General features: G+C 42.6%; 1 protein-coding gene across 1 annotated transcript in view; it reads left to right on the top strand.

The window, feature by feature from the left end:
* Nucleotides 1-6,861: 6,861 nt before the first annotated feature.
* The window catches only part of LOC115477865 (ubiquitin carboxyl-terminal hydrolase 44-like), a 48,392-nt gene continuing 38,056 nt past the window's right edge, over nt 6,862-17,197 (top strand). The window contains exons 1-2 of the mRNA XM_030214978.1: nt 6,862-6,925; nt 11,621-13,111. Coding sequence (XP_030070838.1) covers nt 11,678-13,111 — 1,434 coding nt within the window. The 5' untranslated portion in view covers nt 6,862-6,925; nt 11,621-11,677. The remainder of the gene's footprint in view (nt 6,926-11,620; nt 13,112-17,197) is intronic.

The following is a 17,197-nucleotide window of genomic DNA, read 5'->3' as shown; positions in this document are numbered from 1 at the left end:
GAGCTTGGAAAACCAGGTACACAGGAGGAATCTATGCTTAATTAATTTTCCTAAGATACCAGGAGTATCAGAGCAAGATATGTTTAAAAAGTATCTTTGTTCCAAAAGAATCTATGCCTCCTGCTTCTAGACTTTTTTTAAGGAGATGGTAAGGTGGATTATCTTTCTCCTATATCCAAAGATAGTTTAAATTTGACCGCGTTTTTGGAGTCTTCAAAAGAAGTAGTAGTGATCCCCATCTACTTTGATCATCCCTATGGCACCTGATTATGATAAAGACTGGCTTTTAAGACTTTATTTTTCGCACAGAGATACGTTGTTTTGTTCCCTGAAAGTGTGCGTGTTTCCCGATGTAGCCAAGGCCACTCAAGAGACGTCGCAAGCAATTCTGTTGAAATTTCCTTGCAAATGTATGATTAAGTTTAATGATGAGAACTACATCTTTTTTGATTCCTCTCAACTACAGATGTTTCTGAGCAATAAGACTGTAGCCCAGAGTCGAACTATGGAACCTGAACTGGTTGTTCATATTTCTCCATATGAACTTTTTAGCAGTCTGCGCTCTTTGGATTATTCTTTCTGTATTTGTTTATTTCTTCATATAGTTTGATCTCTTGTCTCTCCCATAATTGAGGACTTGGGTAATGGTTATGGGATATTTTTGATTTTGTATTATTTCCTTGTACCTTGTTGTGAACAAACTACTTGTTTTCCTTTTCAAGAGATGTCATGATATTATATTTTTTCAATTCAATAAAAAATAAAATAACAAAAAACAAATGTGCATGCAATATAAGCAAAGAAACAAATGCAGGAATGGAAATTTTAATGAAACAGTTGTACATCTTATTCCAAAAAATATAAGAAATAAGTTTTATTATAATAAAATAGGGAATCTTGAGCTTTATGCCAAAAGAAGGCGCTATAAAGCCATGAAAGTACATCTGTGATTGTTAAGATACACAGAAACATGAGTTATATCTTAGCCAAATTTAGCTTTAGCATTTTCAAACTGGATGTGCTGCTTCTGACCCCATTTGGGCTCTCAAACCACAGTTTGGGAAGCTCTGATAAGTACATAAGTATTGTCACACTGGGACAGACCAAAGGTCCATCAAGCCAAGCATCCTGTTTCCAACAGTGGCCAATCCAGGTCACAAATACCTGGCAAGATCCCATAAAAGTTCAATACATTTTATGCTGCTTATCCCAGAAATAAGCAGTGGATTTTCCCCAAGTCATTTTAATAATGGTCTATGGACTTTTCCTTTAGGAAGCTGTCCAAACCTTTTTTTAAACCCTGCAAAGCTAACTGCCTTTACCACATTCTCTGGCAACGAGTTCCAGACTTTAATTACACATTGAGTGAAGAAAAACTTTCTCCGATTCCCGTTTTAAATTTGCTACTTTGTAGCTTCATCATATGCCCCCTAGTCCTAGTATTTTTGGAAAAAGTAAACAAACGATTCATGTCTACCCGTTCCACTTCACTCATTATTTTATAGACCTCTATCATATCTCCCTCAGCCATCTTTTCTCCAAGCTGAAGAGTCCTAGCCGCTTCAGCCTTTCCTCATTGGGATGTCGTCCCATCCCCTTTATAATTTGTCACCCTTCTCTGTACCTTTTCTAATTCCACTATATCTTTTTCTGAGATGTGGTGACCAGAATTGAACACAATATTTGAGGTGCGGTCGCACCATGGAACGATACAAAGGCATTATAACATCCTCATTTTTGTTTTCCATTCCTTTCCTAATAATACCTAACATTCTATTTGCTTTCATAGCCACCGCAGCACACTAAGCAGAGGGTTTCAATGCATCATCGACGACAACGCCTAGATCCCTTTCTTTGTCAGTGACTCCTAACGTGGAACCTTGCATGACGTAGCTATAATTCGGGTTCCTCTTTCCCACATGCATCACTTTGCACTTGCTCACATTAAACGTCATCTGCCATTTAGATGCCCAGTCTCCCAATCTCGTAAGGTCCTCTTGTAACTTTTCACAATCCTCTTGCGATTTAACAACTTTGAATAACTTTGTGTCATCAGCAAATTTAATTACCTCACTAGTTATTCCCATCTCTAGATCATTTATAAATATGTTTAAAAGCAGCGGTCCCAGCACAGATCCCTGGGGAACCCCACTATCTACCCTTCTCCATTGAGAATGCTGACCATTTAACCCTACTCTCTGTTTTCTATCTTTTAACCAGTTTTTAATCCACAATAGGACACTACTTCCTATCCCAAGACTGCAATTTCTTCTGGAGTCTTTCATGAGGTACTCTGTCAAACGCCTTTTGAAAATCCAGATACACAATATCAACCGGCTCACCTTTAGCCACATATTCGTTCACCCATTCAAAGAAATGTAATAGATTGGTGAGGGAAGATTTCCCTTCACTAAATCCATGTTGACTTTTGTTTGTTTGTAGCATTTATACCCCGCTCTTTCCCGCTCGATAGCAGGTTCAGTGCGGCTTACAATGTATGGGTACAAAGTATTACAGAGATAACACAGTGTATGGGTACAAAGTATCCCAGAGGTAGCATAATGTATGTAACATAATGTATGGTTACAGAGTATCACATAGATAACACAGTTGTATAGAAAGTTTCCCAGAGGTAACATAATGTAAGTAACATAATGTATGGGTACAAGGTATCATATAGATGATATAGTTGTATAGAAAGGATAAGAGGAAGAGATGTGAGGGGAAGGAATGAGTTAAGGTTAATGTTAGTGGTGTGGATTAGGTTCGTGAATTAATTTGGGTTGTTTGGGTAGGCTTGTTTGAAGAGGTATGTTTTCAGCAGCTTTCGGAAGGGTAGATGTTCGTTGGTTGTTCGGATGTATCTTGGTATGGTGTTCCAGAGTTGTCTGCCGATAACGGAGAAGTTGGATGCGTAGTAGGTTTTGTAATTGAGACCTTTGCAATTGGGAAGGTGAAGAATGAGATATGTTCGAGAAGATATGGATCCGTTCCTGGCTGGCAGGTCGATTAGATTGTTCATGTAACTTGGAGATTCTCAGTGGAGGGTCTTGTGGATCAGTGTGTGGACTTTGAAGTTTATTTGCTCTTTAATAGGGAGCCAGTGGAGTTTTTCACGGAGTGGTGTTGCATTTTCAAATCGTGATTTACCAAACTTGAGCACACAGTTATGGAACACACTGCCGCACAACTTAAAAATGATCTACGAACTAACGAACTTTCGCAAACTACTGAAGACCCATCTCTTTAACAAGGCATACTACAAAGACCAACCAATGTGAATATACACAACCCCCCCACATATATTCAGATCTAACAATACCTGCTTGTTTATTCATATATTATGTTTTATCATTATCTTGTTGCCCAAGATCTTTCTGTAACACTAAATGTCTATTTTCTAATATATTTCCATCACTCATGATGAATTGTAAGCCACATTGAGCCTGCAAAGAGGTGGGAAAATGTGGGATACAAATGCAATAAATAAATAAATAAAAATGAGTCTGGCTGCCGTGTTTTGGGCGGTTTGGAGTTTTTTTCAGGATTTGGGCTTTGCAACTGTTTGTGCTTTTCGTGCCACGCCTCCAGAGTCTCTAATCACGGCTGGGAACTACTCACACAAATACAATCCCCTCGACCGATATCTTAAAAGAACCAGACAACTGGTAGCACTATTTTAGACTGTAACCAAGACAAAAAGAGACCAAGGAAGTGCTTCCTGGGGTTAACACAGGTTTATTTAATTATCCAGAGATTAGGATAAAAAAATAAGAAAATATTCAAGTATAGTCTAGAATATGACAGAAATGAGAACATATATAGAAATGGAAATGGCAATGGAAAGTGGGAGCAGGACATTGTTTCAGACTCCCTGGCTTGGGAGCCAAAAGAGATGTACACTGCCCAACATCCTATCTGGCAGAGAAATATTATATAGGGTTTCTTTTCCCTTACAAGACAAAAAGGGAGCACAAGGGGGAGGGGTTGTCACACCCCCTTAGTTAGCACCTTACAGTCAGTCAGGATCTCTAGTATCAATAAAATACACAGCATCTGTTTATATTTCCTTTTGAAGATGCATTTGGTCTGCTGTCCAAATGTTTTGGACATACATTTCTCAAACCTTTAATTAGTATTTCCCCAATTCTAAAAGAGGAGACAAACGTTTACTGCTTCCAGTTGCTATAGAGGTGTTAGGTTTCTCTTGTCAATAGAACTATTGCTTTTGACTCCAGGGACCAGGGAGATAGTGTTTGAATTGTTCTAGGCAGAGAAGGAAATAAGGTGTTACCTGATTCATGGTTGTAAAAGGGTAATTCTGTCCTGGATAGTAGCCTTACTTCCAAGCCTGGCCATATTCAAAGGGAGAGATTTTCCCCCTTCTGCAATAATATTTCTTATCCAGTCCTTACTACAGGATTTCTATCTCTCTCTCCTCTGTCAACCCTGCCCCCTACACCTGGAACTTCCTTTGATCTGCATCCTAAAAGTCTCTCAAAGGCTAATACACACATTCATGTGAACAGCAAATGGACAACAAATGGCAGGAGCTCATTGTCTTTCACTTGCTTGGTCAGAGGAAGGTGGGGGAAAGAGGTGGGGGGTACTTGCTCCACCTGGCCTGCTTAATATCATTGTAATTTACAGAAAAAAGAGAAATTTCCACTTCTCATCATCTGTACATTAATTCTTAGATATTAGATACTTAGCAGCACTGAAACTGCTTGGTTCAGGCCTTCATAAGTACAATGTACACCTCAACCAACACAACCAATGAAGAGTCGGCGTGTGTGAGTACTGTGGATTGTACCAGATTACGGAAAGTTGTTTGGGGGAGGAATGGTTTTACTCTTTTCAGTAATCCATGCTTTTGAATGTGCTCCGTAATTTTGTTCTTTAAAATTACCATTTTGCCCGGCACCGACATCAGGCTCACCATCTATAATTTTGCGGATCTCCTCTGGAACCTTTTTAAAATATCGGCGTTACATTGGCCACAATCCAATCTTCCGGTACCACATTCAATATTAAAGATAAATTACATATTACTAACAATAATGATCTAAGGGCTAATTTACTAAAGTGTGTGACCATGTTAGTAGTACACGCTAACACAATGTGGGTTAGACGGTTTCCTAAAGGACAAGTTCATAAACTGCTACTAAATGAACTTGGGAAAAATCCACAATTCCAGGAATAACATGTATAGAATGTTTGTACATTTGGGAAGCTCGCCAGGTGCCCTTGGCCTGGATTGGTCGCTGTCATGGACAGGATGCTGGGCTCGATGGACCCTTGGTCTTTTCCCAGTGTGGCATTACTTATGTACTTATGCTTATAATGCACAGCTTTAGTCTAATAAATCTTCAATTTCAAAAATTTATCAAAGTTGATAAAGTAGCTGGGGACTGAAATATATCCTTTTGGCAGCTCCCAGCCTCCACCCCCCCTTTTACATAAACCCCTTAAGGGTCATTTAGGGGCCCTACAAGCTGAAATATAAAAAAAGGTTTAGCGTGTACTAACATTCTTGTTGCTAAGCCCATTTTTAACACAACTAAAAACATTTTTTTGCCAGACCTGTACTAATTTTTCAATTAGCTTGCGGAACTGCCTTCCGTACCCATGCCACATACCCTCCCAAGAAATAATTGTAAAAAACAAAACTGCACACGCAACCAAGGAAATTACTGCAGGATGCTTTAGCCTTAGTAAAAGGGCCTCTTCTACCTCTACGTTTGCTACTGAATGTTATTGCAAACTAACTCACATAAAAAGGATTTATTGAAGGACCCATTTTATATAATGGGACCTATTTATCAGTAATGCGCTTCAACTGTATTTGTATGGAATTAACATGGTAACACATACCTGAATATAATAAAAATGTAAACTACTTTGACAGTTTTGTAACTCCACGCCCCTTTACTATTTAGAAAAATGCAAAACCAAGGGGACTGACTTAAATCCCCCCCCACCCCCACCCCCACCCCGTGATTTAAATAAGATTCAAAATTTTACATTATCGGTGAAAAGCTTAATCACTACAATGTTTGGAATTTACTTGTTAAATCACTTACTCTTAAAACCCTCTCTGTGCCTTTTAGCATGAGGCATCATGAAGTGTTCTTTAGGTTACACCAGTTCATCCACATTGCTCTTCAGTCACATCCAGTGCAATTTTTCTAGCAAACAAAGGTGCCGGTACTCAAATGCCAGGCCACCCTTCAGGGGTGGGGTGATCACTGAGGGACTCACCCCACAACCAGTCACAGAATCTATGACAAGGCAGAATTGGTGTGTTGAGCTTGAGCTCTTTCAGTAAAACTTGTGGTCCATGGGTCAATTTTAGCAGACGCTGGACTGGAAAAGGTGCCGGTACTCAGTACTCCCGAGTACCCCCTCAAAAAAAGCCATGGGCACATCACACTCTCTACCAATCAGCGGTTTTCATTACGATTCTTTCCTGCAGTTAGTTAGTCCCTGTGTCCATTTGCACTACTTATTCTTTAAAATAGCCCACGATAGGGTCTCTTCTGTCCAAGTGCCAGGGACCATAGGAAAGTGCGTGTGTTGCATAAGGCAGGGCTCCATTGGTGCCTGGGCTTTCAAGTCCCCCCGAAGGTTACCGTTCGTTGAACAGCTGCCCTGCCTCACACGGTGCATTTGCTGCATTTAGCCTACGCTCTAAAAGTAAACTTTTTTACCCGAGGCCACGCGCCGCGCAGGCACCACTTGTGCTAGGCTGACAGCAGCAGGCAAGTCTCGTGGTTTCAATTCTCGCGGGCCTGCCCTTGAAACCGCGCGAGACTCCCTCAACTTCCTGTTTCGCGCGGCTAAGTTTACTTTAAAGGATATAGAAGAGCCAAATCGCGGCGGCGCGGAAAGGAAGCATGCAGTGTCTGCGAATACAGCCCGCAAGGTGAAGGGCTAGAGAGACTCACTGGTGGAGGGAGGGGAGGATTTCTGTGTGTGTGAGAGAGAGAAGGCTGGGGGGATATGAGAGAGAATGAGTGAAGGTTGAGGGGAAGGGGTGTGAAGAGAGAGACTGGGTGAAGCCTGTGGGGGTACATGCGAGAGAAAGTCTTGGGGGGGGGTACGTGTAGAGAAAGAGTGGGTGAAATCAGGGAGTATGCAAGAAAAAAACTGGATGAAGTCTGGGGTGGGGGTACCTGTACCTGCGAGAAATGAAAAAGACTGGGTGAAGTCTGGGGGGTACCTGCGAGAAAAAGACTGGGTGAAGTCTGGGGGGTTACATATGAGACAAAGACTGGGTGAAGCCTGTGGGGGTACATGCGAGAGAAAGACTGGGTGAAATCAGGGAGTATACAAGAAAAAGACTGGATGAAGTCTGGGGGGTACCTGCGAGAAAAAGACTGGGTGAAGTCTGGGGGGTACCTGCGAGAAAAAGACTGGGTGAAGTCTGGGGGGTTACATATGAGACAAAGACTGGGTGAAGCCTGTGGGGGTACATGCGAGAGAAAGACTGGGTAAAATCAGGGAGTATACAAGAAAAAGACTGGATGAAGTCTGGGGGGTACCTGCGAGAAAAAGACTGGGTGAAGTCTGGGGGGTACCTGCGAGAAAAAGACTGGGTGAAGTCTGGGGGGTACCTGCAAGAAAAAGATTGGGTGACGTCTGGGGGGTACCTGCAAGAAAATGACAGGGTGAAGTCTGGGGTGGGGGTACCTGTACCTGCGAGAAAAAGACTGGGTGAAGTCTGGGGGGGTTACATATGAGACAGAGACTGGGTGAAGTCTGGGGGGTACCTGCGAGAAAAAGATTGGGTGAAGTCTGGGGGGTACCTGCGAGAAAAAGACTGGGTGAAGTCTATGGGAGTACATACAAGAAAATGTCGGTGAAGTCTGGGGTGGGGGTACCTGTACCTGCGAGAAAAAGACTGGGTGAAGTCTGGGGTGAGGGTACTTGTACCTGTGAGAAATGAAAAAGACTGGGTGAAGTCTGGGGGGGTTACATATGAGACAGACTGGGTGAAGTCTGGGGGGGGGGGTACCTGCGAGAAAAAGATTGGGTGAAGTCTGGGGGGTACCTGCGAGAAAAAGATTGGGTGAAGTCTGGGGGGTACCTGCGAGAAAAAGACTGGGTGAAGTCTATGGGAGTACATACAAGAAAATGACAGGGTGAAGTCTGGGGTGGGGGTACCTGTACCTGCGAGAAAAAGACTGGGTGAATTCTGGGGGGGTTACATATGAGACAAAGACTGGGTGAAGTCTGGGGGGGTTACATATGAGACAAAGACTGGGTGAAGTCAAAGACTGGGTGAAGTCTGGGGGGGTACCTGCGAGAAAAAGACTGGGTGAAGTCTGGGGGGATACCTGCGAGAAAAAGACTGGGTGAAGTCTGGAGGGGGTACGTGTGACAGAAAGACTGGGAGACGTCTGGAGGGGGGTACGTGCAAGAGAGACTAGGAGATGTCTGGAAGGGGGGTATGTGCGAGAGGAAGACTGGGTGAAATCCGGAAGGGGGGTACGTGCGAGAGAAAGATGGGTGAAGTCTGGAGGGGGGTCTGTGTGAGAGAAAGCTGGGTGAAGTATGTGCGAGAGAGAGAGAGAAAGACTGAATAAAAAGGCAGAGGAGGCAATACGAGGGAGGGAGGGAGGGAGAGACTGGTGGTGTCCCAGGCTATGGTTATATGTGAAACAAAGACAATTGCCTCTTTGCTTCACCTATAAAGAGGGTGCTGTCACACAGCTGACAGCGTGGTTTGGGAAGTGATTTGCAGAGGCACCTTAAGGGACTGATTTACTAAAAGAAATTTTGCCTGCAGACACAAAATAGGAAAAAAGCCTTAGTAAGTCAGTTTCTCAAAGTGCTGCTGCTGATCTGGGAGGGGATTCAACTCCCCTCTCCCCCTCCAGTCACTGGGAAAAACATTGGAGAGGTGAGGAAGAAGAAGCAAGAGAAGTCAGTCTCTGCTGCTGGCTCCAAAGTTTTTGGGCTAGTTCCTAGATTTAATGACAGTTTTTCAAAGCCCAGTTTTCTTTATTTTTATTCTACGTGCTGTCCTTTCCTGTATTTTGTGCTGCTTGTGTAATTTTAGTTTGCTAAGAAACAAATAGCTCAGAACTCTCAAGGAGCAAAAGCTAGTAGTTAATGGGCAGTGTTTCACTGATAAGTTACTTCAGGAACCTTTTTACTAAGCTGCCTTAGGCACACCTAATGCAAGACTTGCTAAAGTGTTCGGCATTAGTTTTGCCATCTGTGTGTACTAAGTGCAAGATAATTCTTTTTTTAATTTTTTTGTAGGAGGCATGTCGGGTGGAGAATGGGTGTGGATGCACTAATTAGCTAGCATGCTGACATCACCACAGTGTTAACTGGTTAGCATGTCCATAACACAAGCAAATGCTAATATTAGCAGATGGGGAAAAAAAACCCACCAAAGTGGAGGAACAGAGGAAACCTTACAGAGTCCATGAAGACAGTGAAACAGTAAGGTCAATGGATGAGTCTTCCAACACTTAATCACACATACAATTGGTGGATTCTAAAGGATGTAGTTTATTAGAAAGCGAATGGACCCAACACGGGACCAGGTTTCGGCTTAAAAAAGCCTGCTTCAGGGGTCTTTTGCAGGCTTTTTAAAGCCAAAACATGGTCCCCTGTCTGATCCAATTATATGTGTGATTAAGTGTCGGAAGACTCATCTGTTGACCTAACATTAGCAGATGGCCATATATGGGAAAAGCCATTTTTGACGTCTATGATAAAAATGGGCTTAGCACATGGGAAGGTCCCATGTGAGGACGTGCTAAACTTATTTCTTAACAAAGCTTAGTAAAAGAGCCCCTCAATGTGTGTGAGAGTAGTAGCCAATAATTTTTGGGATTAAATATATATTGTGATGATACTAAATTGAAGAAAAAATTTTAATGAGAAATTTAACCCCTGCGTGGCTTAGTAAACAGGGGGGTTAGTATAGATAGTTTTTTTTTTTTTTTTAATGTGAATTGTTTTTAATTAAATTAGAAATGCATTTGATCTATAAAACACAATTGTTATAATCATAATACTATTGTTGAGCATCGGGGAAAGTATCTCTACATTAAAATACAATTTTGCCAGTGGTGGACAGTCACATAATTTTTATTTTTTGTTACATTTGTACCCCACACTTTCCCATTCATGGCAGGCTCAATGCGGCAGGCAATGGAGGGTTAAGTGACTTGCCCAGAGTCACAAGGAGCTGCCTGTGCTGGGAATCGAACTCAGTTCCCCAGGACCAAAGTCCACCACCCTAACCACTAGGCCACTCCTCCACAAAGCATAAGTTAATTATATATAAATTCAGCAAATTACTTAGACATGCATTTCTGATTGTGAAGGTGGTAGGCAATGTTCCCTCTAAGCAGAGTGCATGTTTAATTGTTCATACATTTTAGGAGTGTTGCTCACAGATTTTACATGGTAGCTCACAAAAATGTTTTTTTTTTGTGTGTTCTATACAGAAATAACATAGTAAATGACAGCAGATAAAGACCTGTATGGTTCATCCAGTCTGTCCAACAAGATAAACTCGTTTTACATGGTATGCAATACTTTCTATGTATACCCAAGTTTGATTTGTCCTTGCATTCTCAGGGCACAGACTGTAGAAGTCTGCCCAGCACTGTTCTTGTACTAAAAGTTCTGAAGCTAACATCGAGGCCCCTTAAAATTTACACTCTAGCCCATCCCTGTCTATCTCAGTCATGATCAGGGCATTGGAGTGGAGGAGTGACCTAGTGGTTAGGGTGGTGGACTCTGCTCCTGGGGAACTGAGGAACTGAGTTTGATTCCCACTTCAGGCACAGGCAGCTCCTCCTTGTGACTCTGGGCAAGTCACTTAACCCTCCATTGCCCCAGGTACAAATAAGTACCTGTATATAATATGTAAGCCGCATTGAGCCTGCCATGAGTGGGAAAGCGTGGGGTACAAATGTAACAACAAAAAAAAATTAGACCATAGAAGTCTGCCCAGCACTGGTTTTGCTTCTCAATTACTGGTGTTGCCACCCAATGCATTGCTAATAGTTGTGGTCAACAGTTGTTAGTTTTTAAAATTTGTTGTTCACACGAAAAAAAAAATTGCACACACCAACCACTTCTTAGAGGAACCATTGGTGGTAGGTCATTTGCCAGCAAGTGCCTAGAATCCAGTGTCTAGAGGCAAAACCCTTTTTCAATTATATTGTCCGGAACTGAGTCTAATTTAACAAATCGTAGTCAGCTGTGGTCAACTGTTCATTTCTAATGTAAATTATTTTATGCTTGGTGTTAAGATGAGTAGCAGTTAGGGTGCAAACCAGTATGCGTAACTGAAAAAAAGAAAAAGATTTAGTACCTGATGCACATAATTGAGGGCTAAAGATACTAACATGCACTACTGCATCAGTGCTTTCTAACACAATTAAAAGGTTCTGTTGCATAAAATGGGACCTGCAGTAAAATGTGTGTTAACAGCATTGGCGATTCTAGCCCTAAGACCTGTAGAGGATGTTTGCCTGTTCATAAACAAATTGATTATTCTAAAAGCTTTGTCTCTAGGAAAGTATTATGCAGAATCACTGCTACTTGTACTTGCTTAGTTCAAGTTGCTTTTTCTGCTTTTTCATAGGACGCTGTCTTGGACAGAGCATGCATAATATTGCAGTTTACCACGTAAGGATTAAAAATGGATAAGTGTAAACATGTTGGGCGATTGCGACTTGCCCAGGACCACTCAATTCTGAACCCTCAGAAGTGGCATTGTGTGGACTGCAATACCACGGAGTCTGTGTGGGCATGCCTCAGCTGTTCTCACGTAGCATGCGGTCGATACATTGAAGAGCATGCTGTCAAACACTTTCAGGAACATAAACATCCCGTGGCTTTAGAGGTGAATGAGCTATATGTGTTTTGCTATATTTGTGATGATTACGTTCTTAATGACAATGCAACAGGTGACCTTAAACTCTTGAGAAGTACATTGAGTGCAATTAAAAACCAAAACTATGACTGCACAACTCGAAGTGGTAGGACTCTGCGATCCATGGGCATTGGTGATGATCTTTACCTTTCACACGGAGGCGCCCAAGCCCTGCTACAAAACGAAGATCGCATGTTCACTGCTCTTTGGCATCGGCGGCATACGTTAATGGGCAAAGTGTTCCGTTCTTGGTTTGAGCTAACCTCCAGTGGGAAACGGAAGTTGGAAGAGGAAAGAGCTAAGGCAGAGGCGGAAGTAAAGCGTGAGGAAGCTAGGAAAAGACGACAAGAGCTTAAACGCCGATTGAAAGCAGAGCTGGACAGCATACCCCCAAAGAAAAGTTTACGTTTGCAACAGCGTACGTTCCCAGCATCCCAGGAAGTGGCACTGGATCAGCAGAAAGCACCGTACAAACCAGTATCCCCAACAAAGCCAAAAGCAATAGCAGCTACCTCAGAGGAAGTTAAACTGAAAAAAATTGGTGACTCTCCAGTTAAAAGAAGGCCCACTGTGACTCCTGGTGTAACAGGCCTGAGAAACTTGGGTAACACATGCTACATGAACTCTATTCTGCAAATTTTAAATCACCTGCGTGTTTTCCGCGAATGTTTCCTGCAGCTTGATCTCAACCAGACTCAAGAGCTGCTGGCTAAAGCAGGCGGTGGAAAAACAAGGTCTACTAAATTTTCTCCGGTTGCTGAAGTGTTAAATATAAAAGGGAAAAACAAGAAGGGAAAAGGATCTCTCTCACTGAGGCGATCTAGTTCCTCGTCAGGGCTTAGTGGTGGAGCATCAAAGAGCAAAAACATGGAGCTTATTCAGCCCAAGGAGCCAAGTTCAAAGCACATTTCCCTTTGTCACGAGTTACACACCCTCTTTCAAGTTATGTGGTCTGGTAAGTGGGCACTGGTTTCTCCTTTTGCTATGCTTCATTCAGTGTGGAGGCTGATCCCTGCCTTCAGAGGTTACGGCCAGCAGGACGCTCAGGAATTCCTGTGTGAACTTTTGGATAAAGTGCAGCAGGAGCTGGAGACAATTGGGACCAGATACCCAGCTCTTATCCCTAGTTCTCAAAGGAAACTGATCAAGCAGGTTCTGAATGTGGTCAATACTATCTTTCAAGGACAGCTACTCAGTCAGGTATGTTGTTGGTCAGTTATAAATAATTCACATACAGTTTTAGAGTTGAGAGGAGGCTTGTTAGCAATTCTGGGTTTTGGGTTTTTTTTTATTTTTTTTATTTTTGAGAGTATAAAACATTTTTTAGCTAATGTGTATCACGCTGTTAAGAAAGCCTCTTGGGCCTAATACAATAAAGATTCTGCTGTTTGGTGGTATATAATAGAAACGAATCACTTAGGAATGAAGGGTCTTTGAGAGAAAAAAAACAGAGCATGCCACTTGCCTGCATGGTTGTACAAGAGTGAAAGGCATTGCAGTCCTTTGTGATTAGAAAGGCAGTTTTCCAAAGCATTTCATTTTGGGAGTTTTCATTTAATCCCTCGCTCTTTTACGGATTTATTCTGACTACATTTGAAAGCAGATATCTTGTCTATTTTTATGTGCAATTAATATGAATTTAACAACAATTGAGACATATTGGACCTCTTATTATAATGAGGAGAAATTAAACAAAAAAAAAGTCTCTCTTTGCTTGGGTATATGATGGTCCTTATTTTGTAAATTGCAAGTTCATTCCTCATGTGTGGGTCAGAAAATTATTCAGTAATTTTTATAATAGCACAGAGGATGCCATGTATCATTCTGTTGCTGTAAAGGGGGCCATGGATTCAATATACCGCCTTTGTTGCTGTTGTCTTATTTTTGTCCGTAAACTATTTTGGGTTGAACTACTATATCCAGGGAAGGGTGGTATAGACGTGTAACTTAAGCATGACAAAATATTGTTACAGTGTGTATGCTAGTTGTATCTTTGATTGAGCTTCACAGAAAATGTGCAGCAAGGAATGGTGCTAGCATAACATCGCAAACGTTTTGAATGAGGAGCTTCCCGCAACCCTGAAATGCTTCTAAGAGTTTGTTAAAATGAGATAAACTACCAAAACAAAATATAGCCCAGAATGGGGGAATGGGAAGCAGGGAGTCTATTTCAATGTGACACGAATGTTTCCTTGGGAACAAGTACTGACTACATTGGTCAAATATATCAATCTGTGTTGTCATTCAAGTGTCATTAATCAGTGGGTCGAAACTATTTCACTGCGGTACAGCTTTTCATCAAATACAGCAGTGGTTTGGTGGCAGGTATTGTGCAATGTCATGCAGAAGGTGCCTGTTTCAGTCCCCAGATTAGGTCTTCCACACCATGGGTCTGTTGGGAATACTGCAGGAAGGGGAAAGGAGGATCAGGATATCATGATCATAGTTGGATTTAGAGACCATGAGACACGGTTCCAGAATGAGCCCTAATGCATGGCTCCTAGCTTTGGGATCATCGCTGTATTAACTAGACTGAAAATGTTTGGAAAGCCTGTTAAAATAGGAAGAAAATGAAGGTTCGTAGTGCCACAATCCTAGTGTCAGTTCTTTTGAACAGGAAGTAAATGAATTACCAGTTTAAATAGTCTATGAAATTTGTGAACAGTTTTGGAAGTGCTGAGGGAGAAGGGCAAGTTGGGGGAAAAATAAAAGTTTATATCTTATTTCACAAGTTTTTTGTTTTTTTTTTAATTTGCACATCATACATTTTGGGTTTTCTTTTCTGGCAGTATTGGTTGTGTTGATTTTAGCTTTTACATGTTTAGTATGTGTGCTACAGAAGCAAGCACATGTTGTTTTAGCTTTAATAGATTTTTTTTTGTTGTTACATTTTGTACCCCGCGCTTTCCCACTCATGGCAGGCTCAATGCGGCTTACATGGGGCAATGGAGGGTTAAGTGACTTGCCCAGAGTCACAAGGAGCTGCCTGTGCCTGAAGTGGGAATCGAACTCAGTTCCTCAGTTCCCCAGGACCAAAGTCCACCACCCTAACCACTAGGCCACTCCTCCACTGTTGCTACTATTTGAGATTCTACATGGAATGTTGCTACCATTGGAGATTCTAGATGGAATGTTGCTACTATTGAGATTCTGTTGCTACTATTTGAGATTCTACATGGAATGTTGCTATTCCACTAGCAACATTCCATGTAGAAGTGTCCTTGCAGATCACCAATGTGGCTACGCAGGCTTCTGCTTCTGTGAGTCTGACGTCCTGCACATACGTGCAGGACGTCAGACTCACAGAAACGGAAGCCTGCGCAGCCTTCTACATGGAATGTTGCTAGTGGAATAGCAACATTAAATGTAGAATCTCCAATAGTAGCAACATTCCATGTAGAATCTCCAATAGTATCTATTTTATTTTTGTTACATTTGTACCCTGCGCTTTCCCACTCATGGCAGGCTCAATGCGGCTTACACGGGGCAATGGAGGGTTAAGTGACTTGCCCAGAGTCACAAGGAGCTGCCTGTGCCTGAAGTGGGAATCAAACTCAGTTCCTCAGTTCCCCAGGACCAAAGTCCACCACCCTAACCACTAGGCTACTCCTCGAGATTCTACATGGAATGTTGCTATTCCATTAGCAACATTCCATGTAGAAGTCGGCCCTTGCAGATCACCAATGTGGCCGCGCAGGCTTCTACATGGAATGTTGCTAGTGGAATAGCAACATTCCATGTAGAATCTCCAATAGTAGCAACATTCCATGTAGAATCTCCAATAGTAGCAACATTCCATGTAGAATCTCCGATAGTATCTATTTTATTTTTGTTACATTTGTACCCTGTGCTTTCCCACTCATGGCAGGCTCAATGCGGCTTACATGGGGCAATGGAGGGTTAAGTGACTTGCCCAGAGTCACAAGGAGCTGCCTGTGCCTGAAGTGGGAATCGAACTCAGTTCCTCAGGACCAGAGTCCACCACCCTAACCACTAGGCCACTCCTCCACTCCAACAGAGGTTACTATAAATAAGATGATTGCGTTATAATCAAAGTGGGCAGATTCTGTTTTGGTGTTTATAAACAGTATAATGATAGTGACGTTTTTCAGAGTCTTGCTGTGATGCTAGAAGAAAAACTTTTCTCTAGTGAGAGAGGATGGGTGTGTCCAGTAATAACTTAGGATGTTGATTATTTATGCTGATTGTACTGAATGGAAAGTTTTTGATTTTAAGTTCTGTATTGTAACATAATTATTTTTGTTATGTAGTTATGTACTGTGGTCTGAATTTCCCCCACACCAGAGGAACACTGATTCACCCCTTTTTCAAAATTTAACACTCTACACAAGCATGTAGGGTAGTAGACTTCTATCTAGTGTCCTATCTGTCTGTCCTACCCTTATCCCTTATTTGTCCTGTCTGTCTGTCCTGATCTAGATCTTTTGAGCAGGGACTGTCTTTTCTTCATGTTCAACTGTGAAGCGCTGCGTACGACTGGTAGCGCTATAGAAATGATTTGCAGTAGTAGTAGTAGTTTTTTCCCTGCAACAGGGTAAAGGACAGTATCCCAGCTAGTGGCGTAGCTATGGGGGGCCACGGGGGCCTGGGCCCCCCAAATTGGCTCTGGTCCCCTGGTTTGGCTGGCTGGGGTCCCCAAACCCCGCCAGCTGAAGCCTTTGTCCAGCGCTGGTCTTTGTGCACGCTCAATTTCATTAAAATGAGCATGCCGGATGTGAGGGGGAGAGCAGGACAGGCAATGCAGCGGAGACCAGCGCTGGACAAAGGCTTCAGTTGGCGGGGGTTGGGGACCCCCGCCAGCCAAGGTATGTGCTGTGGCAGTGGTGCTTCAGCTGGTGGGGGTTGGGGATCCCCACCAACCAAGGTATGTGCAGTGGCGGTAGTGGGTGGTGAGTGGGTGAGCGGCAAGGTGGCAGCATACCAAAATGAGCCCCTCCCCATTTTGGGCTCTGGCCCCTCCCACCTCGAGGTCTGGCTACGCCCCTGAATTCCCAGCTTTCTGAAGTGAGAAAATATCTCTTGAACAGTGGCCAAGCCAGGAGGACAGGATCGCCACATAAGCCAGGCAACAATCCATAAGCAAAGCAGGGCCTTCAGAAGGCCTGTGTCTTCCTCTAGTAAAGATGTTGCAACTTTTAACGGACAAGAACAGAAATGCATCTGAGGTTTAAAAAAGGAGACTACAATAAAATGAGAAGAACAGTGGAAAAAAAAAACTTAGAGGAGTGACTGAGAGGGCCAAAAATTTACATCAGGCGTGGATGC

This window comes from Microcaecilia unicolor, chromosome 9 (assembly GCF_901765095.1).
Source record: "Microcaecilia unicolor chromosome 9, aMicUni1.1, whole genome shotgun sequence".
Lineage (NCBI taxonomy): Eukaryota > Metazoa > Chordata > Amphibia > Gymnophiona > Siphonopidae > Microcaecilia > Microcaecilia unicolor.
The sequence above is the reverse complement of the archived record's forward strand: the minus strand, read 5'-3'. Positions and strand labels throughout refer to the sequence as shown.